The sequence below is a fragment of the Mustela nivalis genome (genome assembly GCF_964662115.1).
Source record: "Mustela nivalis genome assembly, chromosome: 18".
Classification (NCBI taxonomy): Eukaryota; Metazoa; Chordata; class Mammalia; order Carnivora; family Mustelidae; genus Mustela; species Mustela nivalis.
Window position 1 is genome coordinate 107,329 of NC_139037.1, and position 27,773 is coordinate 135,101.

Here is a 27,773-nt window from a genome sequence, read left to right on the forward strand (position 1 = left end):
ACCCTGAAGCCCCCCATCCACAGTGGGGCTTGCCCCTTGCCCTGTCTCAGCACCTGCAGACATCACCCTTCCCACCTAGCCTGCAGCTCACAAAAATGGAGGTAGATGTCCTACTCAGTTCAGAACCCTTCAGCAGCTCCTCCCAGCACACGCAGAGCAGCAGAGTCCTGATGACTTCTGTGGATGTGTATCCCCTGCCCTTTCCCCCTGCCTCACCTGTCACCATGGCCCATGGGCTTGGAAGTGTCTCAGAATCAGGACAGCACAGGCCAGCGGGATGTGAACCCATCGTACACGCTCAGAGGGCCCAGGTACTGTATTCCCCACTCAAGGAAACAAAGCAGGTTCCCAAAGAGTAAAGACTCCCCAAGGACTCTCGACAGAAATGGCTGGTCAGAGGTTCAAGGCAGGGGCCCCTGCTTACCCCAGCTCAGAGCACAGTCTGACCTCTCGTGCCCTCTGGGTGTCAAGGTGTCCTTGCTGGGCTGGGCAGGCCAGGACACTGGTGGGTGTAACTCTACCCTCCCATGATACTGAGAAGTCACGTTCCAAATGCATCAGAGAAGTGGAAACCAGATCCCCTGAGCCGCGTCCAGCCTGGCCAGCCCCAAGCCCCTGTGATGTGGATAGCATGGGCGGGTCCCCAGCCTCATCTTCCCCCAGAGGCTGGTGCCCTCCAAGAGGCCAGCTGAAGCCCAGCCACCTCTGTGGCAGTGAACAATGGCTTATCTTCCTACTGAGCTGGAGACCCTCTCGACAAAGGACCTGGCCATCCTGGCTGCTGACTGCACTGCTGAGCTTTCGGAAGGCCCACCCCTGGCCAGCAGCTGTCGGCCCAGTTGGGCTCCCGTAGACAAGACTGCCATGGGCCCTGGTGCATCACAGAGCACTGGTTCACTCTTTATGGGGCCACAACGGGGAGGTGGGGGAGCCACGGGATCCAGCGGCCTCAGGGGACATGCCTGACAGGTTCTCTGGCTGAGTTCAGGGAGTGATAAGGTGAGGCAGCAGGAGAGGAGAGGGGGTTGGGCTCTGGAACATTCTGGAGGAACTGGCAGGAAATAAGGATGGAGGATGTGAGCTAAGAGGTCAAGGGGTTGGCCCAACTGACAGAAGGGTGAGGCTGGCGCTTCTAGGGGGTTAGAGTGCCGGTCTCTCTTCCAAGCAGATTGCCCACAGGGCCTACTCCTGTCAACTTAAAAAAAAAAAAAAAATCATCAAATATTTAAAAAACGAGCAATTAAGTCTTTCCCAAAAAATTACATAGAAAATACCTAGAGGAGGGGCACCTGGGTGGCTCAGTGGGTTAAGCCTCTGACTTCAGCTTGGGTCATGATCTTGAGGTACTGGGATCAAGCCCACATCGGGCTCTCTGCTCAGCCTGCTTCCTCCTCTTTCTCCGCCTGCCTCTCTGCCTGCTTGTGATCCCTGTCTGTCAAATAAATAAAATCTTAAAAAAAAAAAAAAAAAAAAGGAAAGAAAGAAAGAAAAAGAAAAAAACCTAGAGGAATATTCTCTAGTCTTTTACTATGAAAATAAGTCATTGTGCATTCAAACAGAACATGGGTTTTTACAAGAAGTCCATCCACAGAGGACAGAGAGGCAAGCAGGGTCCATTCTGGATCAGAGAGACCCAAAAGGCAAGGAAATGCCAAAGCGACCACTACAAGTAAAGACAGGACAGCACTGGGACACCCTCTTGCTCCTTCCACCCTTGGCCCTGGCCTGGGATCCCAGCCCAGACTACTCCCGGCAACCCTGGCCACTGCCCAGAGCCTCCAAGGAGGGTTCGGAGAGCCAAGGACTCGCATCTTCCCCTCCAGCCTCTGTCATCCCAGGTAACACAGTCTGTCTTTGTTGCAGAAATAGTTAAGGACGTGGAGGCACCACAGGCAGCCCAAGGCACCCTGGCCCATGGGACAGGGGACAGCTGCCACTCGCCCACAGCTGAGGAGGAGGTGGGCATCCCAATACCAGCCCCGGGGCTCCTGCAGGTCACAGAAAGGAGGCGTAAGTAGAGCAACCTGCCCAGCGTGTGCTCCGCAGGGACCATGAGCCCCCTGGGAAATGGGTGTCAGGGTCCACATCCTAAGCAGACACGCCCCCAGCTGTGTGGGTGGGGAGGGGGCTGCTGCGGCTGAGCTCGGGCCCTGTGGGCCTTGGCTACACTATCTGCAAAATGGGGGCCCCCCAGAAGGCATTTCGTCTAGAGTGGAGAGCAGACGGTGTCTGGGTCTGCCCATCTTAGCCCGACCCTGTGCAGCTTCACCCAGAGCTCTAGTTCTTCCCCAGGCTCCGTTGGCGGTGGGGGGAGGGCGCTGGTCCCCGGGTGGACTCTGCCTGTGACCAGCACCCCCTTCCCCTGCCCTGCAGAGCCCCTGAGCAGCGTCTCCTCCCTAGAGGTGCACTTTGACCTCCTCGACCTCACCGAGTTGACTGATATGTCTGACCAGGAGCTGGCCGAGGTCTTTGCTGACTCAGACGACGAAAGCCTGGCTGGGGAGTCGCCAGCAGGTGGGCTGGCATTGGGGCGTGGTGAGCAATGCGGGGCAGTCCTGGGGCCCAGGCCCATGGAACACGGCTCTCCACAACCCCTCTCTTTGGAAGTAATTTTCACACCTGGGTCAGAATTGGTGCTTGCCCCTGCACAATCTCATTCAGTATTTTTGCATCTTACATGTCTGTTTGCCGAACTTGAAGGGATTTTCCTCCTGCCGTCCTCAATCTTCCTTTCCGGATGCCCAAAGGCCCCAGTCATAGTCCCATCAAAAGCAGAATTTACTCCATGTGAACTGAATCACAAGTTAGACATAGCAAAGTGGGGTGGCCTTCATCACTTCTGGCCCCACAGCTCAGGCCTTAGTTTCCCCTTCGGTTCGCAAGGAAATGTTGCCCCTCGTCCCAGACCTCGAGGGCCCCGGAAATGGCAAGACTACCAGTGGGTGTGGGGACCCAGCAACCTTCTCTCCTTTCTCACACTCTGTTTGGGGGGGGTGGAAAGGGGGTGCTCAGATCCCACCCCTAGAGAGCCTGCACCCTGGGAGGGCGATGGGGCAGCTAGCTGCTAGAGCCAGGCTCACACCCAGGGTGGGGTCGCAGCTGCACAGGGACCTTCCTGGAGCATCAAAAAAGCCTTTGCTCAGGCTGCACCCAGACCCACAAGTCCACGCTGTTGGTGGCCTGGTACCTGTGTTTTCTGAACACTCAGGGGATCCCAGCGTGTGGCCAGGCGCATACAAGCCCAGCCCCGTCGCTGCAGGAGCAACCTGACCCCCGTGTTCCCAGCAGGCCTGCACCCGCTGCCCAGGGCCGGCTGTCTGCGCTCCCCCTCCTGGACACGAACCAGGGCCGAGCAGAACCGAGAGAAGCAGCCACTTGGTGACCCGGAGCGCCGGCCAGCGATTGCGGACACATTTCTTACCGTGGAGAGGCCCAAGGAGGACTAGGCCAGCTGGCCCTGGGGCCAAGGTAGTGCCCATCTGGACAGTTCTGACCCCTCGGACACTCTGCCCATCCCATGTGGCTCTGGGCCAGGTTCTTGGGGTGCTCCAGCACAAGCACAGCCCAGTGGCCTTATGTCCCGCTCCCTTCCAGTCCCTGGATCAGGGACTAGGGACATGAGGAGGTGGGAGTGGCCTAGGCCTCTTGGAAACTTCTGTCCACAGGACTGGTGCTCTCATCTGCCAGAAGATTCCCGAGTGGGTGCGGGGTGAGGGGGACCTACGCCAGAGAGAGCTTCTCTGCAAAACCCCCAGGGTCTCAGGATTCTGGTCCAGGAAGGGGCACACCATGCTCTGGCCCATGGGATACTCTGCTATCCAGCCAAGAATGTGGGTAGGGGAGTCCGTCCTGAACACCACCACAGTTCCTTTCACTCCCAACCTCTTCTTGCTGCCCACGGCGCATCGTTGGCCGTTGGCACCAGGGCCTCCTCCCCCGACCCTAAGACCCTGCTCGTCTTAGTTCCTGTGTGACAGCCAGGCCCATATCCTCGGCTCCGAACACCGAATGTGGCACAACCACCTCAGACTGTGGATGGGGGAGTAGGCACATGGGGTCTGTCCTTGGCAGGGACACATCCCCACAGCCTATCAAAAACGCACACAGAGGCATGCACAGCCCTAGATCTGTGCCCCTGGCTAGCATCCTGACCTCGGGTAGCACAGCCCAAGGGGGGGCTTGGAACATCGGGACCCCCAGCACGGCCCCCAACTTAGAGGGCACCAGGCTCAGCTGCTCCAACTGCCGCTTTCTATGACCTAAGGGATTGGAGAGGCTCTGGTCTGACAGCAAGTCCAAGAAGTTTTCAAATAAATGTGTGAGTTTGCTTTTGGTGCCCAGGCCAACCTGCCCTGACCCATTCCCCACTCACACATTTCTAGGGAAGGGAAACCTGTTCTGCTGTGGCCCTGGGCGTGCCCCAGGCCCGCTTGGCACAGTAAAGGCAAGTTCCCTGCTGAGAAAACAGGCCTCAGAAATGCTGAGGGACTTTGCCTGCACCCTCTACACCATAAGCACCAACTCAAGGGACTTTTACCGGGCATCACCCATAAGTCCACTTAAAATCAAATCCCGTTAAGGGCAGCTGCATGCCCCCCGCTCCAGGACAGTGCTCCCCAGCCCCCAGGCTTCCTGCTACGGCTTCCTTCCACAGAGCTTATTTACAAAATATCTGATTAAAATCTCACCTCTTCCTAAGGCCCAAGCACAGCCTCTTCTCTTTTCCAGGTGACCCCAGAGCTCAGGAGTGAGTTCTGGGGGGCGGGGGTGGGGCTGGCTGCTCAAGGAGCAGAACTTCTGCTCTGGTCTCCTCCAGCTGAAGCCACTGGGGGTTCCTCTGTGCTGCTTATTTGGGCCATGTCTCAGAGACAAGCGTCCTGGATTTCTAGGCTTTAGGAATTGAAGATCCTGCCCCTCACCCCCCACCCCAGGTCCAGGCCTGGAAAGGCCCAAGGTGCACTCCGGCAAATCTTCCCTCCCCAGGCAGGGTCCCAGGGAGCTCCAGATCCAGAGCCCAGAGATAAGGTCTTGAGGAGAGGGCCAAGAGTGAGGCCAAAACCCCAATCCTTTGGGTTACACGTGAAACAAGGGGCCCAGAGAACAGGCCCTGGGCCCCAGGCCAGGCAGTTCCTCCCACTGGGCTCTCCAGAGGAAAGCCTACGGCTCCCTCATCATGGAAGATTCCAGGCCAGGTGTCCATCCCTGGGCCTGCATCACGTGAGCCCTGGTGGCCCCAACGGGTGAAGGGAAGCACTAAGGAGACTCAGGAGAGGAGAGCATGAGGGCATCCAAGGCAGGAGACAGCAGGGGTTGGAGATGGGAAGCACCCAGGTGGGCTGAGAGCAGGCCCTCAACCCCAGAGAGGGGCTGTAGCAAGCCTCAAAATGAACAGGTCCCCAGGCTCTGGACAGCACAGAGCACCCTCCCCTCCATCAGAGGGCCCCAGACAGGACCCCGGCAGGTCCCCCAGCAGCTCAGCTAAGGAAGGCAGAGTTTACTGGACACTTCATTACAGAATGGGCTCTGGGGGTGTAAGAAATTCAACAGTGGCATGTTTTACAAACAACAAAACTTAGAAGTGCTTGTCCCGAGCTGGAAATGCTACTTTTTAGTCCGACCTAACAAACGATTTGGGAATTTTTAAGCAAATGCCAGCGTCTGGTCTTGGCCAAGCAGAGAGCAGAGGTCCTATGGGGCAGCAAGTAGGGACACCCCCCGTCTCCAGGAGGCCCTGCACACCAGGGGTCCCGGACACACACATACCCCCCACCTGAGGGCTGACCGCCCTCTACGGCCAAGCTTCTGATGCCTCTGGGAGGCAGGCTGCATGGAGAAAAGCAGGATGTTGTCCGAGCCCCAGGCCAGTCCTGACCCCCACCACCCGGGCTGGGCCCTGGCCAGGCTCCAAGATCAACCAGACGATCCACGGCAGCAGAGGGCAAGACCTCCCAACCCAGGACCTGCTTTCTTTTGTGGGGCAGCTGCACAACACTAGGAAGAGGTTACCAGGGGCAGTAACAACAGGGCTCTCCACATACAACCAAGGGGGTCCCAGCTCAGTCCAGAGCCCCTTCTGTGATTCTAACAAAAGGGGGTAGCAGGGAACACGGCTTGCTGAAGAAGGGAATTAAATCCAGACACACGCTTGTCGGTAAAGCCACCTACCCTGGCAACAGGGGCTGCTTTGCCTAAGAAGGTGCCTCCCTCGTGCTCAGAGCAGCATCCAGGTGCCGGGTGTGCGAGGGTTCGGGACCCCACGGCTCCATTACCCTTCCCCAACCACACACTTGGGCAAAGTGTGGAGTTTCCTCCAGAACCACTGACAGGCCTTCCACCAACCCAAACAGCTGTTCCAAAAACCTAACACTTTCTCTTGGGCACTGACTTAGATCTCCCTTCTCTTTTTTTTTTTTTTTTTTTTAAAGATTTTATTTATTTATTTGACAGACAGAGATCACAAGTAGGCAGAGAGGCAGGCAGAGAGAGAGAGAGAGAGAGAGGGAAGCAGGCTTCCTGCGGAGCAGAGAGCCCGATGCGGGGCTCGATCCCAGGACCCTGAGATCATGACCCAAGCCGAAGGCAGCAGCCCAAACCACTGAGCCACCCAGGCACCCCAGATCTCCCTTCTCTTTATTCCGCCACTTCACTGAACCTTCAGAATTTCTGAACTCAGCCAAAACCTCCTCTCCTTGGTGCAGTTAAAGAGACCAGCATTCACACTTGCCCGTGAGGCAGCCATCCCCACCAAACCCACCCACCAACCCCTCCCTTTGTGGGAGGCCCCTGAAGGCCTAAACTCAAAACCCCACCAGGAAGCCACACACCCTTGGCTCCCCAGGGGGCAGGGGACTTACAGCCGCACTGCTTGCCCCGCAGACTGGGGACCGGCATCTAAAACACCCATTTGCTGTTACCATGTTTTAATTTGTTTTCCAGAGATTTGGGCAGCTGCTTGCACAGCCAAGGTCACTAGGCTGGGCTCTCCTGAAGGCAGCACTCTGCACTGCCCTCCTCACGCCCCCGGCTCCAGCCCTTCAGCCCCTGGGGAAGGGAGACGTCCTCCTGCAGGCTGCCGCTGCCTTGGTGCCGTCCACAGACTGCTCACAGAGGCCGGTTCTCCGCAGAGGGCCGGGACCCAGCAGCACCACCGTATCCGCCTCGCCCAGCACCACCTCCTCCAGCAGCACCTGCCCACCTAGAAATCACAGTTGCCCGTCACAGAGCTGCTCCCAGAACAGCGGGTACTGCCAAGGCAAACCCCAAGCCCAACATCCCAGGAGGACGGGAGAGCCCGAGGCCAGGACCCCCCTCACTCACCCACTCCAGCTGCTCTCGGCACTGGGTCAGCAGGTCCAGGTCCCACTCACTGGCGTCACAGGTGCCCCACCTGCTCAGCAATGAGCTGGCCCGTGGCCTCGCCATACGGCTTCCCTACCAGCATCTCGCCTCGTCGGGAGAGGTCACAGTACACCTGTCCCAGCTCTTCGCTCCTCCGAAGCGCACAATCTGGAAACAAGGAGGTGGGGCTGAGCCTGGAGGGGCTCAGCCATGCAGAGCCCCCAACGAGGGCGGCTGACCTTTACCTGGGCAGAGGTGCTCTGGGTGACTTTCCTCAAGTCATCCTGGGCCCCTGGGTGAGCCAACCAAAACACATCTGCTCAGCCACCCTGCCCCCAGCATCATGCACATGAGGTCAAAGGGCTGCTCCCGTGTGGACAGATACTGCTCCCTGGGCAAGCACTGGGCACAGCTGAGCCCTCTGCGCCGGGGGATGATGGACGCCTAGAAGACACAGGCCTGTGGTCCCAGCCTCTACTCCCCATGCAGAGCTCCTGCCCCTTCCAGGTCCCACCTCTGAAGCTTCCCAGACCAATTTGCCCTACTATGACCACTGGCCACAAGGGCATGGGAGGAGGAGACAGACCCCTGGTCTCCGCCCAGGATTTGGTGGGTCTGGGTGGAGTCACCCCAAAGATTAGCATGGAAACCACCTCCATCCTATCAGTCCTAAGGAAGTTCTCGTAGAGCCCACCTTTTGGGTCCAAAGCTTAGAAGTGAGCCGAGTTTAACATCAGATCTCTGGGGTGTCAGGAGTCTGCCATCCAGATCCCACGGGGAGTCAACACCCTACTCCTTACTGCTGCACGTCCCTGAACAATCTTTTGAACCCAATTCTAAACCACTACATTCCTTGAAAAGTAAAAGGGCGGCCGCTGTGAACATACTGTGCCCTCATGACCAGAGGCCACACACAGTCACCTGGAGAAGGTAAACACCCACAATGACCTCCAGCACAGGGTCCACAGGATTCAGGAATCAGCAGAGTGCCAAGTGTCTGCCCTCAGGGGAGGCCACGGTCACCCTCTCACTGGGCCGCACACCTGCGTCTTCTTCTCGAGACCTAAATATCGGATTCCCAGGCCAGTGAGAGGCAGAGGAAAAGGGGACAGCCAGGATGTGGTGCCAAATCCCCAGCCTCCACTGATGGAGTGCTGGGAACTGGTCAGAGCCTCTGCTCAGCCAGTGCAGACTCCCAGGCCCCGCCAGACCCTGTGCGGCCCTCCACTCTGCAGAAACCCCCACCTCCCCCAGGGTGCAGACGGTGTCCCACCGCCCACACTCTGCACGTAGCACACAGCTTCAGGAGGCCTGTTCTCAGCCCATGTGATTAGCTCTCTTCTCTGGCTTGCTAAGTGACCCAGAAGCATGGAGACCAATGCCTCCTACACCCTAGCTTATAAGCAGTTATCAGTCCACAGAAAAGGCATAAACTCCCACTGGGCCCAGCTTCAGGACTGGTCAGCTCAGCAGCATGGTGGGGCCAAGCCTCCAGAAGCCGTGGAGACGTCCTGGGCTACCAGACACTCCACGCTTGTCTACACACGCTGCACTTCGCTAAGGAACTCAAGACACTGCAGCACCGCCAACCTGTCCGTGGTTCTCAGACCCATCAGGCTGACCGCAAAGGGCAGCCACTGGCCCCCAGGACAGCGCCCTGATCCTCATCCCCAGGAAGGCACTCCAAAGCCCTGAACCCACGGACTGCAGCTCCTGGAGCTGCTGAGTGGAAGCCAGGAGGCCAGGCACGTGTTGCTGGGAGGAACCACACACACCTGCACCCACCCACCTTCAGAGAACTGTCTCTGGAAGGAAGACCCTAGGGAACCCCCTCCTCCCATATGCAGTCAGCATCCAAACCAGGGCCGGACCCACTGCCCTGGAGCCCTCATCTCTCTGAGATTCCAAATGGAGCTCTAGACACAGCATGAAAGCTGCTGCCAGATTCCCAAGTCCCAAATTCTGGTTTGGAAAACTGTCCGCAGCTCGTGTGTGCTAAAGCAAAGCTGGGGCCCCAGCGTGAGCCAAAGACCAGAGCTCAAAGGCCCCCCAGCTCAAGACCAAAGACCCTCTCGGTGGCCCAGACAGAGCACTGCTCCAGGACACAAGGACCCAGGGGGTTATCCATACATCATTTTTATGGCTGAATAATATTCCGTGATACATACACACATTTTGGCTATCCATTCTTGTATCAATGGACATTTAGCCGTGAACATTCATGTACAAGTCTTCACGTGGCCACGTTTTCAGTTCTCTTGGGTAGACACCGATGACTAGAACTGCCGGGTCATACAGCAACTCTGTATTTTACTTTCTGAAGGACAAACAGATGTCTACAGCCTGTTTCACAGGCCCACCAGCAACGTATTAGGGGTCGTGTGTCTGCATGTCCCTGCCAACCCCTCTAACTTCTACAGCCATCCTGCTGGGTGTGAAGTCCTAGTTCATTGTGGTTTTGAGTTGCATTTTCCTAATAAATAACACTCAGCGTTTTTTCACATACTTTTTGGCCATCTGCATATCTTCTCCAGAAAAATGTATATTCTAACCTTTTGCCCATCTTTAAACTGGGTTCTATATTCTGGATTCTAGACCCTGACTTATCAGACACAGGATTTTCAAATATTTTCTTCCATTCTACACACTGCCTTTTTATTCACTGAACAGTGTCCTTTGATACACGAGAGATCTTAATTTGGCTGAGTCTCATTTATTTTTTCACCTGCTGCGTGTGCTTCTGGTGCCACACCGAAGGAACCACTGCCAAGACTAAGTCATTAAGATGTGGTCTCCCATCGTCTCTTGAAACCACATCATAATTCAAGCTCTTAAATTCAGGTCTTTCACCCATTCTGAGCTAACTCAAGAAGTGCAAGGGTCCATTTTCGTTCTTTTGTATGTGGACATCTCGCTGTCCCAGTACCTTCTGTTGAAGCCACTGTCCTTACCCCTACTGAATGGTCTCCATGCCCTTGACAAAAATCAACTCAATAAAGATGTACAAGCTTGTATCTGCAAACTGTGTTCTTGGATTTTATTCTACTAGTCTAGGTCTAACCTTACGTCATGTTTTTTTCATTGACCTTTCTGGCAAGTTCTGAAATAGGAACATGGGAGACCCCCCAGCTCAGTCTCCATTTATGGGACTGTTTTGGCTATTCAGGCCTCTTGCAGTTCTATGTGAACTGTAAGATCTGCTTTTCCATTTCTGGCTTTAGTTAACTACACAAATGCTCTGCTTCTGTGACAGTTTTCCTTGCCTCCACACCTCTATAGCATCACCATCAAAGATGACAACTTTCTGCTTTACAAACCTGTTAACAGAAAATGTATTACTGTTTTACACATTTGTCTTAAAAATTGCATAAAGAAAAACAGGAGTTACACACCAAAAATGCAGTGATGCTGGCCTTCGAATTCCCCTATATTCCTTTTGTATTTTACCTGCACCAACGTTACCTCTTTTTGCGGCCTCAAGTTCCGGGCTAGCGTCCTTTCATTTCAGCGGAAGATGGTCTTTAGCTCCCTACCTAAACATAAGGAACCACCTTATCTTTTCAGTATCTGGGAAGGTCTCCATCTCCCCTGCATTCCTCAAGGGCAGCTTTGCCAGATCCAGAACTCTGCTAACAGCGTTTTCTTTCAGGGACCTCAAACTCGTCACCCTACTGTGTTCTGGGCCTCGGAGTTTCTAACGAGCAATGGGTTGTTAGTCTCACTGAAGACCCTTTGTACACCGTGTCCTTTCTCTCTTCCTGGATTCAAGAGTCTCCCTTTCTTTGGCTTCAGCAGTGAGAACATACTGAGTCTCTGGGCAGATCTCGGAGTTAGTCCCTACCTGAAACTCACTGAACTTCTTGGAAATGTAGATTCATGTCTTTTATCCAATCTGGGATGTGCTGAACCACCACCTCTTCCTATCTTCTCTCTGCCCCTTCTCCTCGCTCTCCTCCCTCTGGGGCTGCTGTACTACGGATGCCCCATGTGGGCCTAGATTCAGCTCATTTTCTGCTCTCTTCTTTCTGCTCCTCAGACTGGGTAATGTCATTAGACCAACCTCCAAGTTCGCTGATTTTTTCTTCTCCTGCTCACATCTGCCACGGGCCCCTCGCGTGAACTTCATTTCCATCACAGTACCTTTCTGCTCCAGAACTTGTGTCTGGTTACTTTTGGTAATTTCTGTTTCTTTACTAACATTCTCTTTGTCGAGATAAACAGTTCTTCTGGTCCCCCTGGGCTCGGTGGGGATGCACATTTAAGACTCTGTCCTAGTAAGCCGAATGTCTGTGCTACCTCGGGGATGGTTTCTGTCCATTTTTCCCCATGAATGAACCACACTTACTGTTTCTTTGCATACTCTGTATTTTTTTTTTCATATTCTGTATTTTTTGATGATTCATTAGCCAAGTTTTAAAATGACCTTTTTTCTTTCACTTTACTATATTATGGCGCAAAGAATGAGCAGAGATGGCAGAAGGGAACTTTACCATCAGGTTCCCAAGGAACACCAGGTTTAAAATGCCTGGATTGGCCACACGAGGGCCTGCCGCACAGGCGGAGAGGCGGGCTCAACAGTACAAGGCCCATCAGAGCGCTGCAGTTACCACTTGGTTCTCTGGCTCCGGAGAAGGCGTCCAGAGTTGACTCCAAGAATCCCCCACGTCCCCTTCTGTGTGTGAGGACTACCTTGCGATGCCCACCTCTAAAAGGCTTCGACGGCCTCTCAGGGACAGCGGGGTCATGTGATCAGCGGAGAGAGGAGAGAGCTCCACGAGGCAGCCTCCTCAGGACCCTGTGAGGCAGTTCCCCACGAGGGCAGTTCCAGTCATCCCGCCAAGGCATCCCAGCCAATGGGCAGCCTCTAATGCTCATCTGGGAAGAACAGAGTCTGGAAGGCCGACTCCAGTTTCTTAACTTTGGTGTGCAAGTGGACGTGGGTGTCACACAGGAAGAGAGCAAAATGCACATTCTTGGCCGGAAACAGACCAGGTCCTTTGTGTACCAGCCAGATCGGGTGAGAATGCCTCACTCATCACCCACGTGTGACCTGACCTCGGCCCTCGCCCCGCAGTGGGCAGGACACTGGGGAAACAGCAGCATGGCGGCAGGAGACAAGGCTCCACAGCACAATGTCCCTGGGAGGCAGGAGCAGTGGCCAACAATGCATCACAGTCATCATGAGACTGGCAACAGGCTGCTGAGTAGGGAAAAACCGGGGAGGGAAGCCCCCTAGAAAAGCCCTCGAGTCCCAGTGCTTAAACCACCCTGGGAGGGAAAGGAGTTTCCTACCACAGGATCTTGGGTCTTAAGGACAAAGAGGAAAGAGCACAGCTCACTTCAGTGGGTCTGTCTTCAGATATCAGTTGGGCCTCTGCAGCAAAAAGTTACCAAGTCTGAAGAGAATCGAGCTAGAAATTCAAAAGGGCACAAATCTTAGCTTTGGGGCTCATCATCTCTAAGGACTCTGATTTGTCTCAACAGATTCAAAGTTCTACAGACAAAGATGGACACCTGCCAGGACCAAACTGCACAAGCACAAAGCACGCACCAATCCCATGGGCCGCCCGCACCACCCCTAACGCCCGCCCCACAGGCAAGAGCCCCAGCCTGGCCAGCACTTACCCGGGAAGCACCACACGAGCACCAGGAGCTTTCCCGCTAGCGTGTCCTTCTGGAGGCTCTTGTCTAGCTTCAGCGGGCACAGGTGAACTCTGAAGATGGAGGACCTGTCTCTGACGTCAGGGGTGCCTAGCGCGGAGAGAGACCCACAGACATGGCGGAGTCACCTGCAGCCACACTGCAAACTCTGCAGGACAGCCTGGGGCTCCAGGCAGCCTCCCTGCTGTGCCCATGCTTCACACTCAATCATTCAACTAGGCAGCAAGGACACAGATATCCCACAGCTCACATACACTAAGCTCTTGAATGCAGTAAAACACCCTCTGACCAACACCAAACCCGATCCCAGGGCCAGGACCCAACAGTGAACAAGACGAGGACTGCCCTGGGCAGCAGGGAGTCCACACAGGACGGACGCTTTCTCACAGATGGAAAGAGCCAACCGTCGGAGGAAGAGACGAGGGTGAGCCCTTCTCTTCTAACCATCCCTACCACACCACGCCAAGACAAGAGCTGAAGAATGTGAGTCTGCCGGACCACTCCCACCTGTATGGATGTGTCTGCAGGCCCCACCACATGTGTTACTCCCAAAAGTGGATCACCAGGACACAGGAACTGGCAGCAACCAAGGGCATCCGTGAGCCTCCACTATCTCCGAATGTTAACATTAATTGCCGCAGGAGCCTGATAAGGAAACTGCCTCCATGGGGCGCCTGGGTGGCTCAGTGGGTTAAAGCCGCTGCCTTCGGCTCAGATCATGATCCCAGGGTCTTGGGATCGAGCCCTGCATCAGGCTCTCTGCTCAGCAGGGAGCCTGCTTCCTCCTCTCTCTCTGCCTGCCTCTCCGCCTACTTCTGATCTCTGTGTGTCAAATAAATAAATCAATCTTCAAAAAAAAAACGAAACTGCCTCCAAACACAAAGGTAATGATCTAACCTGACTTTTAATCCAAGGACGTGAAGACCCAACCCTGAATAGCAAGTGACCGGCATACTCACTGACAAGCATCAGGTGGTCAGACAGGCCAGGCTACGTCAGGGCCGGGTGGAGGATGGCAGGGCAGCTGGGGCCAGCCAGCACCACAGTGCTCATGGAGAGGCGAACCCTAGACAGGAGAAGCAAGTGAGCCCAAGAAGAGAGCTCAGGCGGTGTCCACGAGGACAGCACTGTGTACCTAGCTCCCCTCCTCCCTCGGGTCCTGAGAGCAGGTGCTCTTCCACACAGATGCCTGTCCTGCCAGGTCCACTGGCCACCCTGAGTGGCCCTTCGCTGGCTCTCCCTCTGCTTCCTCCACACTGCCAGCAGAGGCTGCTTACCAGGGCACGCACTCATGCCCGGGGCTGGCTCTGAGAGCCTCTCGCTCTGAGCCTTCACAGGCAGGCACCCAGCAGCACACCCGTGGCTCTGGTACTGGCAGACCCCACTGCTCTGGCTGAGACACAGCTGTCAAAGAGTAACCAGACCCTCCTCAGCTAACAGGGATCTCCATGTCCTGGTCTCAGGGTGTGGACCCCCACCGTGACTCATCACTGGTTCCTGACAGCCTGATGCCACCTGTTACCCCCCACCCAGGGAGTGAGGAGTCCCTCCGCTGTGTCAGTGCCCCAGCCACCTGCCGAGGCCTCCATCCGGCCCGCCCTGCTGGACTTACAAGGAGCTGGCCTACTCCGGGGCAGGTCAGGCTGCTGAGAACAGGTGCTGGTGCCCCAACCCACTCTCCCCCTGAATGGTCCCTCCCATCAGTCCTCTGAGATATCAGAACAGAATCATCATCAAATTAGAACCACTGCTGGACACTGAGTATAATGGAAGATTCTGGAAATGTTTTGGTCTGTGCAAAAAGAAAATAACACAGCAGGTCTAACAGTTCATCCTCTCAGGGTCAGCTTCCAAGGCAGCCCTCAGCACACTCTGGGACCTGAGGTTTGGGAGGGGCTGTCCACGCCTAGACGGCTGGTGCAGACAGTAGTGTGTGCTGTGCATCTGCGGGATGGTGGGACAAACTGGGTACAGAGTGAAAATCTCGGGCAACCGCAACACCCGTGTGTCGTCACAGCTCCACAAAGGGAGATCAGCACCTCCCGCCCCGTCCTCAGGGAGGCTGCGGCCGAGCTCCTTTCCACAGCCTTCCCTGCACAGATCTCGTTCTGGGTCTGTCATCAGTCACAGTCATGGATATGAGCACACCTGAGCTTCTGAGTGTCCTCCTAGTGAATCCCCAAACCCAGGGAACTCCCGGCAACCCCAAAGTGAAGATCAAAACTTGCCACCGGCCCCGAGAGCTTCTCCCAATTTGAAAAGTAGCATCGACACTCAGACGTTTCCAGTGAAGCTTCAGCACGCCTGGCAAGCTCCCAGACACACTTGGCTGGAACCACTCTGTGGAAAAGTCTTAACCAGGAGAGAGATTTTGGGACAAGGCAGGCCTGCCCACGCATGCGATTCTGAGTCCGGGAAGACAACAGGAGAGGCTGAGACAGGAAGCAACACATGCTCCAACCGCACCACCCTGTGGGCACCAAGGCCTAGGAGAGGAGGGGCAGGGGAGCCCCCATCTGGCCGGTCCACCTCCCCAACAGGACTTCTGCCACCGCACCCCTGCTAACCCCTCCTGCTGGTGGGCCACAGGCAGGGTACATGGGCCCCTCATCCTATCGCGGACTCCTGGGGCCAGTGTTGATCTAACACAGCTTTCTCCACTAACTCTGCTGGGAAGCAGCCTTCTAAAAACTGAACCATCAAGGATTCTGACCCAGGGAGTTTATAGGAACAAAAGGCTGGAGGAGGGCCTGGCAGTGCTGACGGCACAGACCTGGTCTCAGCGGCTGTCACTGGCATCCGCTCACTGTCCACCTCCACAAGCATCTGGTTCAGTGTGCTCTCCTGCTCACTTCGGGCGCCACGGTGCCCCTGGCCTTGCTTTCCGCCAATGGCATCAATCTCATCAATAAGTAAGATACAAGGAAGGAGCGTTTTTTTCGAGCCACTGCAAACATGTTACGAACCTGAAATAGGAATCCACATAGAGAACTGGTTTTGCTGCTTGTATGAAAACAAGTGCGGGTGTGTGCTAAGCCAAGTCCCTCGTCTGGACCCCGACCCTGATCCAGAATCTGTGGCAAGCTCTGTGCTCACTGCCAGGGCCACACAAAATGCATCCACCTACCCTCACTGACCCACGCCAACCAACATTTCCAGGAACTCTGACCCATTCACGGTGATGAAGGGCACACTGGCCTCCCCCGCAGTCACTCTGTCAAGAAGCGTTCTGCCAGTACCAAGAAGACTCACAAGCACTGCTCCCTGAAACAGAAAGGTGATGCCTGGTTCTTCAAGGGAACAGATGGAACCCAAAGAAAGTCTCATTTCTGCATACACATGCAACAGGTGACTTCTAGGCGTCACTACCAAGAATCCCACAAGATGATGCACCACTCAGAGTCTGGGATTTTCCTTTCAATATCTTCTGCTTAGAAAATTAACCCATGCTTACCATAAAAAGTTCAAACACTGCGGATACATGAAAGCCCATCCAGCTAAGCAGGTCATTTCTTCATGATAGCTCCTAGGCACAAGGCTTGCTGGATCAAAGCGTCTGAATGTGTATTTTAAGTTACTGTCCAAGTGCTCTACAAAAGAGTGACACTGTTTCTCACTCCCACCAGGAAGAACAAGAGCCCAGCCCCTCACATCGGAGGCCACAGCCTGTCTGCACAGCTTCACCACTGGCTGGTCTCAACCGCAGAAATGCTGACTCAGGCACTTCAGCCGCTGCCCAGCCCAACCGCGGACACAACACTGTGTCTTCCTGTCTGTGACCTGCCTTCTCCAGCGCTGACTTAAGGTACTATTTTTTTAAAAGATTTTATTTATTTGACAGAAAGAGAGACAGCAAGAGAGAGAGCAGAAGCAGGGGGAGCAGCTGGCAGAGGGAGAGGGAGAAGCAGACTCCCCAATGAGCAGGGAGCCCGATGCCGGGCTCGATCCCAGGACCCTGAGATCATGACCTGAGCCAAAGGCAGCCGCTTAACTGACTGAGCCCCCCAGGTGCCCCTGACTTAAGGTTTAAAATCATCAATTTGTACTCTGGTAACACACCTCAGTGTTCCCTTTACGGATTACCATCATGCCTGAAAATTGAAAAGAGATTTAAAGCAGGGAGCTTCTGCTGCTCCATTTCTAGTCAAGGGTGCAGGTTAGCATCTCATCACCTCAAAGGAGACCATAACCTTTAGTCTTTTAGAACCAAGACAAAATACTCATGAAAACGTAGGAGAAAGAGAGTCACAGAACTCAAACCCACAACACGGTGTTGGACCCCACGTCCGCACAAACAAGGATGAGGGATTCAGAGTCTGCATGGGTCCATCTCTGTCTGTCGTCTGACCACATGCATAGCCAATTCTTCTAGACAAGGAGGCACGTGTGCCCACATCTACTGTAGGTCACTTTAGGAAGCCATCCAACTTCACACCCAGGAGGAGCTGAAAAGCCATGTGGGCGCCAACACCCTCAGCCCCACACACCGGACAGAGCCCAGCTTGGGTTAGCGTGCTCTGGGTGACCTGCCTGCCCCACCCACTCTCCACAGTACACACAAGCGGCCAGACATCTTGAAAGGGAAAGCCAAGCCATCCCCTGCAGAGCCAAGGTGAACAGCAGCTGGGCTGGGTACAGGACCTACACCTTTGTTGCACACACGTGCTTGCCAGTGAACACGTCCCAGACTACAGACCAGAAATGCAACAGCCCACCCTCTAGTCCCCGGGCTCACCATGGTCCAGAATTTGTTGCTGTTCTTCAGAACAAACTGTCCGGAGGCAACCACCCTATGGGGAGGAGCTGAAGAAAGCCAGAGCTCCTGCAACGGGCTGTGTGCTAAGCGTCGCCGACTCCAGTAGCTCTTTGCTTGGTCCACAGCCCAGGCACAAGGGACAGATCTGTGGGTTGATTTCCTGTAAGATGAAAATCCTTCTGGGAAAAGGACTCCTAGTTTATCAGGGATCCCAAGGGTCCATGACACCAAAAGGCAGCAGGAGAAAGACCCACAGCCAGACTCACCATGGCCCCATCTCCTCTATGCAACAACCAGACCCACACCCATACCGCACCTCCAGGCACAGCACGGTCAAGAGCCATCCCAACCCTTTTTATGCACATTGTACTTGCTAATGTAACGATGTTACTTAACATTATGTAACCTAATAAAACAGAAGTAAAAAAAAGGTTGCTTCTTCAAAAACTAAGTAGTTGGCTTTGGATAATAAAGCAATAAAGGCAAATAGCTTTAAAAAAAAGTCAAACTGAGTGAGAAATTTCTAAAAGTAAAAAACAAAGTCATAAAAATACAGAAAATACACTCAGCTTGCTTTGCTTCTAAGTTCTCACTTCATTTAGAGGAACAAACCTGTAAATACACGTGTTTGGTTTTTTGTTTGTTTTGTTTTTGTTTTTGTAGAGAACACGTTTATGCAGGGCATTTAACAAAAGATTTCTGCCACTGGAACCAAACTGGGAGGAAGGGCCGGCCAGGAAAAGGCCAATAAAGGGACACACGCTTGTGCATTCAGTGAACCCAAACACAACTCTCACAAGGGTTTATACTGTTCGCAGGACACTGCAGTCTCATGGTTCAAAAACGTGAACTCCCTGTGGTTTCATTCAGACCATTCTGGCCTTGCAGATGCTACTTCCCATGACTGATAAAATACACACTCTCTACCAAAAGCTAAGTGGTCCCGCATCTGTGCACACCGAACCATATTGAGCTCCGGCTTTGACTTGGCACTCAGAGCACCAGCACATTTTTTGAAATCAGTTCCTCTGGAATTTTGGCTCCCAAGTCCTGATACTGCTTGGGATTCTCCAGGACATTCACCAACTCCAAAATCTCCAACTTGGCCTCTTCACAACCAACTACATCCAAAAATCGCACGTCCACACTGTTCCTCAAGGCCCTGGGCAGTTGTCTCCCCAGCACGGATGAGGCCCCCTCAGGACCTGCCACACCCAGCCCCCATTAGGACCTTCCTCACAACACAGAGGAGGATACTCACTAGGAGAAGGCGGGTGGCACCAGGCTTTGCACGAAAGAGCTTGAAGATCCAAGAAAACCATTCTCTAGTCTCCTTGGGAGAAAGGCGGTGAGGAGCAGAATGCTCGGACGTCTGGTTCTGCTGTACAAGGGAGCAGTTTCCTCTACAAAGGAGCAAAGCCTGGGGTCACCTGGGTGGCTCAGTAAAGCAGCTGACTTCAGCTAATGTTGTGATCTCAGGGTCCTGGGAGTAAGCCCCAAGTCAGCCCCGTTAGGCCAGCAGCCCCTGCAGTCAACAGGGAGTCAGCTTTCCCTTCCCCCTCTCCCTCTGCCTTTCCCCCAACTCGCGCCCTCCTCTCTCTCTCAAATAATCGTTTTCTAAGCTTTTTTTTTTTTTAATATTTTATTTATTTTGACAGAGAAAGAGGAGGGAGAGAGAGAGAGCACGCACAAGCAGGGGGAGCGGCGGGCGCAGGGAGCCCGATACAGTTCTAAGCCAGGACCCCAGATCATGACCTGGGACGAAGGCAGACACTTATCTGACCAAGCCACCCAGGCGCCCCTCAAATAAATAATCTTAAAAACAAAAACAAACAGGCCCGAGCCTAGACACAGCATGCAGCCCTCCCCCCGTCCTGAGGCTCTCAGCCCACACACGTCTGTGCGCCCAGTCTCACCTGGAATTGGCCTGTGGGGTTGGGAGAATGACCCCCACCAGACTCTGCACAGCCTCCTCTCGGCGGAGCCCTACCCAGCCTGTCATAGTGTGTCTTTAACACTGCCTTGCTAAGTGTTTCCCCAGCCAATGCCTTCCTCGATAAAAACAGAGTTAATGTTGACTACACACTGAACCAGCAGATGCCTGTAGTACATGCTTAAAGGAAGTGAGCTCCACAGCCTGTCAGGCACTGAGCTGTTCTGAGCTCTGAACCAGAGGCCCCAGACAGGAGCCCCTGCCACTCACCCGCCCTTCTCGGCGGCAGAGACCCTCGCCGCTGGGCTTCAGCGCCAGCTCCCCGTAAGCAGTCTCCAGGCTCGCTCCCAGGTTTCAGCACCGCCGATGCTGGACACACAAACTGCCGCAGGACCCGAGAAGCGAGAGCTGATTCAGGCGGCCGTCCACCGCCGTGGCCTCCTCCGAGCTCCGCCTCCTTCAACAGAGCTGGAGTCTAGCCTCTGTCATGGCCCCCAAGCCAGAGGCTCTGGTTTGGCATGAAGGACAAGCTCCAACAACCACTCGATTTCGCCTCCACCCCTTCCTTCTTGTCCTGATGGTGTTCTCAATCTTGGCTCGTGGTTCTCACATGTCACTTGACAAACCAAATCACAGTGATGAGTCCTACACTGGGACAGTGCCCATCTTGGAACACGGCTACAGATACCTGCCAAAGCACTAAAACACCACACAGGCTGCTGTTCCGTAGTGAAACCAGGAGATGCATTCTTCTGAAAAAAACAGAAAACTATGCTTTACATTAAAAAAGCAAAAACAGGCGTCTTCTTCCTGGCTTGTCTTTAGCGTTTTTGTTCATAGAGCAGCCAATAGCAAGATGTCTTCGGGAAATGCCAAAATTGGGCATCCCGCCCCCAACTTCAAAGCCACGGCTGTTGTGCCAGATGGCCAGTTCAAAGACCTCAGCCTATCTGACTACAAAGGAAAACACATTGTGTTTTTCTTTTACCCTCTTGACTTCACCTTTATGTGTCCCACGGAGATCACTGCTTTCAGTGACAGGGCAGAAGAATTTAAGAAACTCTATTGTCGGGGCACCTGGGTGGCTCAGTGAGTTAAGCCTCTGCCTTCAGCTCAGGTCATGGTCCCAGGGTCCTGGGATCGAGCCCCACATCGGGCTCCCTGCTCAGCGGGGAGCCTGCTTCTTCCTCACTCTCTGCCTGCCTCTCTGCCTGCTTGTGATTTCTGTCTGTCAAATAAATAAATAAAATCTTTGAATAAATAAATAAAATCTTTAAAAAAAGAAAGAAAGAAAGAAAGAAACTCTACTGTCAAGTGATTGGTGCTTCTGTGGATTCTCATTTCTGTCACCTGGCATGGATCAACACACCCAAAAACAAGGAGGACTGGGACCCATGAACATTCGCTTGGTATCAGACCCCTAGCGTACCATTGCTCAGGACTATGGAGTCGTAAAGGCTGATGAAGGCATCTCGTTCAGGGGCCTCTTTATCATTGATGATAAAGGCATCCTTAGGCAGATCACTGTAAATGACCTACCCGCTGGCCGCTCTGTGGATGAGACTCTGCGACTGGTTCAGGCCTTCCAGTTTACCGACAGGCATGGGGAAGTGTGCCCAGCTGGCTGGAAGCCTGGCAGTGATACCATCAAGCCTGATGTCCAAAAGAGCAGAGAATATTTCTCTAAGCAAAAGTGAGCACCGGGCCATTTTAGGGCTGGGCTGCAGTGGGAGGCCAAGAAAACAGTAGCTCTTTTGTACTATTGTTATGCTTAAAACACAAGACTTTAGACTTTGTGCAGATGTGGTATGGGACAGGACAGGCCTTTCCTGCAGGGACTGGGTAGACCAGCCTTTCTTCCTCTGGAGAGAACAGCCTGAATTGTGTTATAGGGCAGGCCAACCGTGATGTACAGTAGTAGGGCAACACTTTTGATCTTCCTTTGTTTCTATTAAACTTGAACTGAAAAAAAAATTAAAATTAAAAAATTAAAAAGCAAAAACAAAAAACACCCTACTGCAGGAACGTTCACCCCTGAACCTGCCCCTCACCTCAGATGCCTTCCCAGGGGCAGGAATGACGGGCACAAACCGTCTGTCCATGTAACAGCAGAGGTGACACACAGGGCACTGCACAGCTAACCACTGGCCTCCAAGATCAGTCACAGCCCACAGGCACAGAGCACAGCTCTGTCGTGGCCTGCATTCGGCAGACAGACAGGTGTCGGGTGTCGTTCTCCTAATAACAGGAACGCTTTCAGCCAGCAATATGAACCTATTTCCATTTTGATACACAGAAACCAATTCAGGAGCAGGAATGGGAACCTGGTATGTCCAGGCGTTAAGACTGCATACTGCCTTAAAAATCCAAAGGCCAGAGGCGCCTGGGCGGCTCAGGCGGTGAGGCCTCTGTGGACGGCTCAGGTCATGATCTCACAGTCCTGGGATCAAGCCCTGCACTGGGCTTCCTACTTGGCAAGGAGTCTGCCTCTTGCCCTGGCTCATGCTCACTCCCCTCCCTCCCTCCCTCTCTCCATGTCTCTCTCAAATAAATATGTATTTTTTAAAAATCCAAAAGGGATGCAAACAGTCTTACACTAAGTACGGTGCCATGTTACATCCAGAGTGGATTCAGAAACCTTCCGTCCGCCCAATGGCAGCCACCACAAGAAAACAGTGCCAGGGAGAAGGAAAATTCAGTCCCAAAGGCCCACAAGCTACCCCCAGCCATCCACAAGCAGACATGCCCTTCTGGGACAGACATGCTCTTCAAAGACACAGTTCAGGGGCGTGCCCCGTTTCATTTCGCTATTCATTTGCTCTCAAAAGCATCTCAGACCATTACAACACAGCTCTTTCTGGAAAGTAAGTAAAGACTCAGGGTTGTGTGATGAGGACGTGTTCCCAGCTCTGGCATCTCATGACTGCCCACAAAGCTCAATGGTCCCACTGTACAGCCTAATACTCGCTAAAGAAGGTCCTCAAAGAAACCCAACAGCTCAGCTTCTCTTCTGACACAAACTCCCCAGGCGGTAAGACCCCAACAACCCTCACACTCATGAGACAAGAGCTGGGGTCACCCTCACAGCCCCCCTCAGGCTCCAGTCTCTTTCTGCCTGGATCACTCCCCAATGACCTGTCTTAACTTCTCCAACACAGCACACTACCATCTGGGTGTTCAGCTCAACCTGGGGAAGCCAGGGACGCAGGGGATAAAACAGGCTAGGAGGGTCACAATAAAAGCTCACCCTCGCTTAGTGCAGGACGCTCCTCCTTTATACTTTTATGTATTTCCCAAATATTTTTTGTCACAGACATGAAATATATTTTAATTAGGTAAAACAGCAAAGCTATTTTATTTTATTTTATTTTATTTTTTTAAAGATTTTATTTATTTATCTGACAGAGAGAAATCACAAGTAGACGGAGAGGCAGGCAGAGAGAGAGAGGGAAGCAGGCTCCTTGCCGAGCAGAGAGCCCGATGCGGGACTCGATCCCAGGACCCTGAGATCATGACCTGAGCCGAAGGCAGTGGCTTAACCCACTGAGCCACCCAGGCGCCCAGCAAAGCTATTTTAAATCAAAGATTGCTGCTTAAGTTTCAGGAAACTGTAGCTTCTCATTCCCAAATAAGCCCTTCACAAAAGGCTATCTGCTCCAGATCATGGGTGTGGAGACGCATCAAGGGCTCAGAGGCGGTTGTGGGTTGTGCGGAAGTTTCCTTGCTTCCGGGACATGCTGTGAGACCACAACTCTGGAGGGGGCAGAGGGCCGGGAGACAGTGCAGCAAGCCCCCCACTCCCGGCTGGACTTTCCCAGCCCACACGATAGTTCCTCCAAGTACACGGGAGAGGGCACGTGGTCAGAGCCCGGGGAGAGCTTGCCACCACTGTGCACCAGAGGGACTGAGCACAGGACTGCATGAGGCAAGCCGGGGAGGGAACACCCCACCCTTCAGTCCTCCGGCCTGTGCCTCAGAACAAGCATGTCACTGTCAGCCATGCCAGACCTCAAGGGAACTCCGGCATCTGTCCAGAACACAGACAGGGGAGGACCCCTGCCTCACCCCTCCTCTCCTGCAGGAGGCAGGCCTTGGGAGACAGGAGTGGCAGCTACCATTCCCCTCCCCTGGAGGGAGCAAGGGCCTCTCTGAGGACAGACATGTGGACAGACAACAAAGACCTGAACCATAGTGCCTGGTGGGAAACCGTGGTTTCCTACAAACACCATCACATAGGATTCCTGATCTTCACAGTGTGGTGTTTAGGGTAACGGGCAAAGGTGGACCAAGCCCTCTGCTCCTCCCGAGGTTTACACTCACTTCGCCCATGCTCAGCACCCCAGAGGAGAAGCGGAAGGTGCTGCCAGCCCGCACAGAGCCTGGAGTCGACAGTCACGGGTCTGTCCTGCTTGGGGGCGACAGGGCAGGACTACACGTCACAGCCAAGGAACGAGGAAGTCGGGCCGTGGTGTGAAAGGGCCATGCACCTGGGACGAAAGTGGCCATGAGGGTGCTCCCAGTTCCCGGAAGAAGTCCAAGGGTGTCTCGTCCATACCCCAAGGCTGGGGCTTCTCAGGGTTAGACCTTGCAGAGCACACGCACGTGCACACACCACAGGGGTAAACAGACTGTAAACCTCGCCAGACCTCTTGCCAGGGACCACCGCACAACGTGCTTCCAGGTGATTTCCTTCCCAGAATCCAGCCACTGAAAAGTCCCATGGCAACATCGGCCCCCAAAACAGCCAGACTGCAGAAATCCTTGTCATCCCCAGGGAACACCTCCGTGGGAGAAGAGAACACATTCTACGGTGCGACAGGAGAGGGTCCTTCATCAAACTGTAATTTCCTTCTTCAGACATTGTGAAAGACATCAACCAAATATGCCATCCTCACACTCCACCATGGGACCTCTGTGTGGGTGAAGTCAAAGCCGGTCCTGGTGGGGAAAGGCATGAGCGTGGTCCATGGGAGCAAAGCAGAAGCAGCAGCTCAGCAGACCACCCAGGAAAAGCAGAACCTCCGCGAAGAGCCAGCATTCCTGCGGCTATCTCTTATCGGAGGCTTTTCTTTATGTATTTACTACGTTCCGTTAGCCAGCATACAGCACACCCTAAGTTTCTCACGTAGTGTTCAACGATTCCTTAGCTGCGTGAAATACCCAGTGCTCATCACAACAGGTGCCCTCCTTAATGCCCATCCCCCGGCCCCCCACTCCCCTCCCTTCTCTAATGTTCAGTTTGTTTCCCAGCCTCCAGAGCCCCTCACGGTTTGTCTCCCTCTCTGGTTTCCTCCCGTCTGGTTTTCCCTCTCTTCCCGTCCTCCACACCATTCCCCATGCTCCGCACGCGTGAAACCATATGGTAACATCTGGGTCTTTTTAAAATTCACATGGAAAAATAACAAAAATTTTAAAAAGAAATAAATAAAATTCAGATGGGGAAGCCCCTGGGGGTCTCAGTCAGTTGTGTCTGACTTCAGCTCAGGTCATGGTCCACCTCAAATAACACAGCATTCACCCGTTTCTATTCCCTTCCCTTCACACCTCATTTAACCACCTAACACGCCATGGGACCCGCTTTTGTCTGGTTCTCCTCTGGTACAGCAGGGATAGGACAGCAAGATCACCAATGAGAAAATACCTGCATGGAAGCCTCCGGAACATAAGCTTCCCTTGAGGAGTGTTAATGCTAGGGCTCCTCTTCTAACTACACAGCAGATCACAACTGCATCTCCAGCTTTGGCACACCCTCTTCAGTCTACAAATAAGGCAGAGCAGCCCATGCGGCAGGGTGCTTGCCGGTCCTGTAGACCATGATGTCGCCAGCTTGTTGAGCTCAACAGATGAATGACTCAGTCTGTGGAAAAAACGCCAAGATCATCCAAGCTGCTTCATAACTAAAACTTCCACGAGGTCCACAGAAGTTCAGTGACTAGAGACACACCTGTGGGGTACATCAGCTACTGACTTCCACGGCGTGAACCAGAACAGCCCTCTGCAATGCTGAGATGCCAAAAGTAAAAGGCTCTGTTGTCACTGATATTTCTAGAAACAGAACTGACTCACACCACCTCCAGAATGAATAAGGATGAAAGGGAACCGTTCACTACTGAAGCCAGGACAGAAAATGAATCCATGAAATCCTCTTCCTCTTTCACCACTGTCTGACAGCCACGATATTTTTCTTGGATCAAAACTCAGAAACTCCGTGTTTGTGCATTAGAAAAAAAATCAAGGGGCGCCTGGGTGGCTCAGTGGGTTAAAGCCTCTGCTTTCGGCTCAGGTCATGATCTCAGGGTCCTGGGATCAAGCCCCGCATCGGGCTCTCTGCTCCGCGAGAAGCCTGCTTCCTCCTCTCTCTGCCTGCCTCTCTGCTTACCTGTGATTCCTCTCTGTCAAATAAATAAATAAAAATCTTTAAAAAAAAAAAAAAAAAAAAAGAAAAGAAAAAAAATCAAGTCAACCGGACCGCTGTCCCCGGGCTGCATCAATCAATACAGAAACAGAACGCCGGCACCTGTGGCTCAGCGGCAGAGCCACCCACTCTCGGTTTCGGCTCAGGTCATGATCTCAGGGGTCCTGAGAGGGACCTGCCTCAACCTCCTCGCTCAGCGGGGCATGTCCTTGAAGATTCTGTCCCCTGCCTCCCCCCGCCCTTGCTCTCTCTAAATCTTTTTTTAAAATATTTTATTTAGGGGCGCCTGGGTGGCTCAGTGGGTTAAGCTGCTGCCTTCGGCTCAGGTCATGATCTCAGGGTCCTGGGATCGAGCCCCGCGTCCGGCTCTCTGCTCGGCGGGGAGCCTGCTTCCTCCTCTCTCTCTGCCTGCCTCTGCCTACTTGTGATCTCTGTCTGTCAAATAAATAAATATTTTTTTAAAAAATTTTATTTATGGGCGCCTGGGTGGCTCAGTGGGTTAAGCCGCTGCCTTCGGCTCAGGTCGTGATCTCAGGGTTCTGGGATCGAGTCCCGCATCGGGCTCTCTGCTCAGCAGGGAGCCTGCTTCCTCCTCTCTATCTCTGCCTGCCTCTCTGCCTACTTGTAATCTCTCTCTGTCAAATAAATAAATAAAATCTTTAAAAAAAAAAAAAAAAAAAAAAATTTTATTTATTCATTTGAGATAGAGCAGGCGCAGCGAGAGAGGGAGAAGCAGGCTCCCCGCCAAGCCGGGAGCCGGACGCGGGGCTCGATCCCAGGATCTCGGGATCATGACCCGACCCGAAGGCAGACGCTTCACCAACGAACTCCCCCCAAGGCGCCCCTATGATAAATAAGTCTTAACAAGAAAGAACGAACTAGAACCACCTTAAAACACGGCATTCTACTCCTCGTCTCTAGGCCCGGGAAAGGCCCACGCTCGGAGTCCCGGGAGGCGGAGGCGGAGGCGCCGGAGCAGGGCCGACCTGAGCCGCAAGGGGAGGAAAGCCCCTGGCCAGTTCCGTCCAGCCTTACACCTTCTCTCCAGCGTAAGACGGACTCTAACACTCACAAGGGGGCCGCCCGCGGAGGCCGCCGGGGTCGCGGCCGCTGAGCCCACTCCCCGGCTCCCCCGGCCCCTAACTCCCGCACGGCCGGCGCGGCCGGACGCCGTCACCGCGGGCCTCCCCCACCCCAACCCCCAGCCGGCGGCCGGGCCCAGCCGGATGGCGTCACCACGGCCCCTACCCCGGGACGACCGGCGCAGCCGGATGGCGTCACCGCGGCGTTGAGCGCCGACCCGCCCCCGCCCCCGCCGCCGGACACCGGCGGGTAGAACCCCCCTGCTCACCTGCTAGGCTGTTCCGAGGGCCCTCACGCCCCTGCCTCGGCGTGCTGCAGCGTCTCGAGCCACCGCGGCCCCCAGCCTGTGAGGCAGTCCCCGCCCCCGACCTCGCGCCGCCCGGGCGCGCCCCGGCGCACAGCAGCGCCCCGCCCCCGAGCCGGTCCCCGCGCGCCGGAGGCCTCGCGCGTGCGCAGTAAGGAACTGGCGCCAGCGCGGGACCTCTCCGCGCGTGCGGGCGCTATCACGTGACTCTTCAGGGGCCGGAGCGCGCGCGGTCTTGTCCCACCCAGGCGGTGGCGCGCAGAAAGCTCGGCGACCCGCTCGG

At 54.2% G+C, this 27,773-nt stretch overlaps 1 protein-coding gene, 1 long non-coding RNA gene and 1 pseudogene across 49 annotated transcripts in view; 2 read left to right on the forward strand and 1 right to left on the reverse strand.

The window, feature by feature from the left end:
- Positions 1 to 9,863, forward strand: part of DBNDD1 (dysbindin domain containing 1) — an 18,139-nt gene extending 8,276 nt beyond the window's left edge. For 2 of the 4 annotated variants that reach the window (XM_082711588.1, XM_082711586.1), the window contains exons 2-5: positions 1,864 to 2,010; positions 2,374 to 2,514; positions 3,289 to 3,468; positions 6,937 to 9,863. In XM_082711588.1, coding sequence (XP_082567714.1) covers positions 2,442 to 2,514; positions 3,289 to 3,446 — 231 coding nt within the window. In that variant the 5' untranslated portion in view covers positions 1,864 to 2,010; positions 2,374 to 2,441 and the 3' untranslated portion in view covers positions 3,447 to 3,468; positions 6,937 to 9,863. Of the gene's footprint in view, positions 1 to 1,863; positions 2,011 to 2,373; positions 2,515 to 3,208; positions 4,706 to 6,936 lie in introns of those variants that run through there. The other 2 variants (XM_082711587.1, XM_082711585.1) reach the window with 2 other exon arrangements.
- Positions 6,904 to 27,603, reverse strand: LOC309853498. 44 transcript variants are annotated; one of them, XR_014305732.1, is made up of 15 exons: positions 26,992 to 27,292; positions 25,633 to 25,691; positions 25,330 to 25,545; positions 24,009 to 24,626; positions 20,377 to 20,440; positions 19,017 to 19,158; positions 17,735 to 17,915; positions 16,454 to 16,589; positions 16,127 to 16,263; positions 15,773 to 15,965; positions 13,959 to 14,065; positions 12,964 to 13,089; positions 12,042 to 12,749; positions 7,318 to 7,506; positions 6,904 to 7,195 (listed from the first exon to the last, which is right to left on the reverse strand). It is a non-coding gene; the product is annotated as an uncharacterized lncRNA (long non-coding RNA). The 44 variants fall into 44 exon arrangements; XR_014305740.1 differs by lacking the exon at positions 25,633 to 25,691 and having other exon boundaries at positions 10,801 to 12,749; positions 19,959 to 20,440; positions 26,992 to 27,307; XR_014305743.1 differs by lacking the exons at positions 12,042 to 12,749; positions 25,633 to 25,691 and adding an exon at positions 8,260 to 8,401 and having other exon boundaries at positions 26,992 to 27,306.
- Positions 20,447 to 21,697, forward strand: LOC309853500 (peroxiredoxin-1-like; annotated as a pseudogene). Its single transcript has 2 exons — positions 20,447 to 20,745; positions 20,988 to 21,697. The product of its transcript is annotated as a peroxiredoxin-1-like (transcript).
- Positions 27,604 to 27,773: the final 170 nt, after the last annotated feature.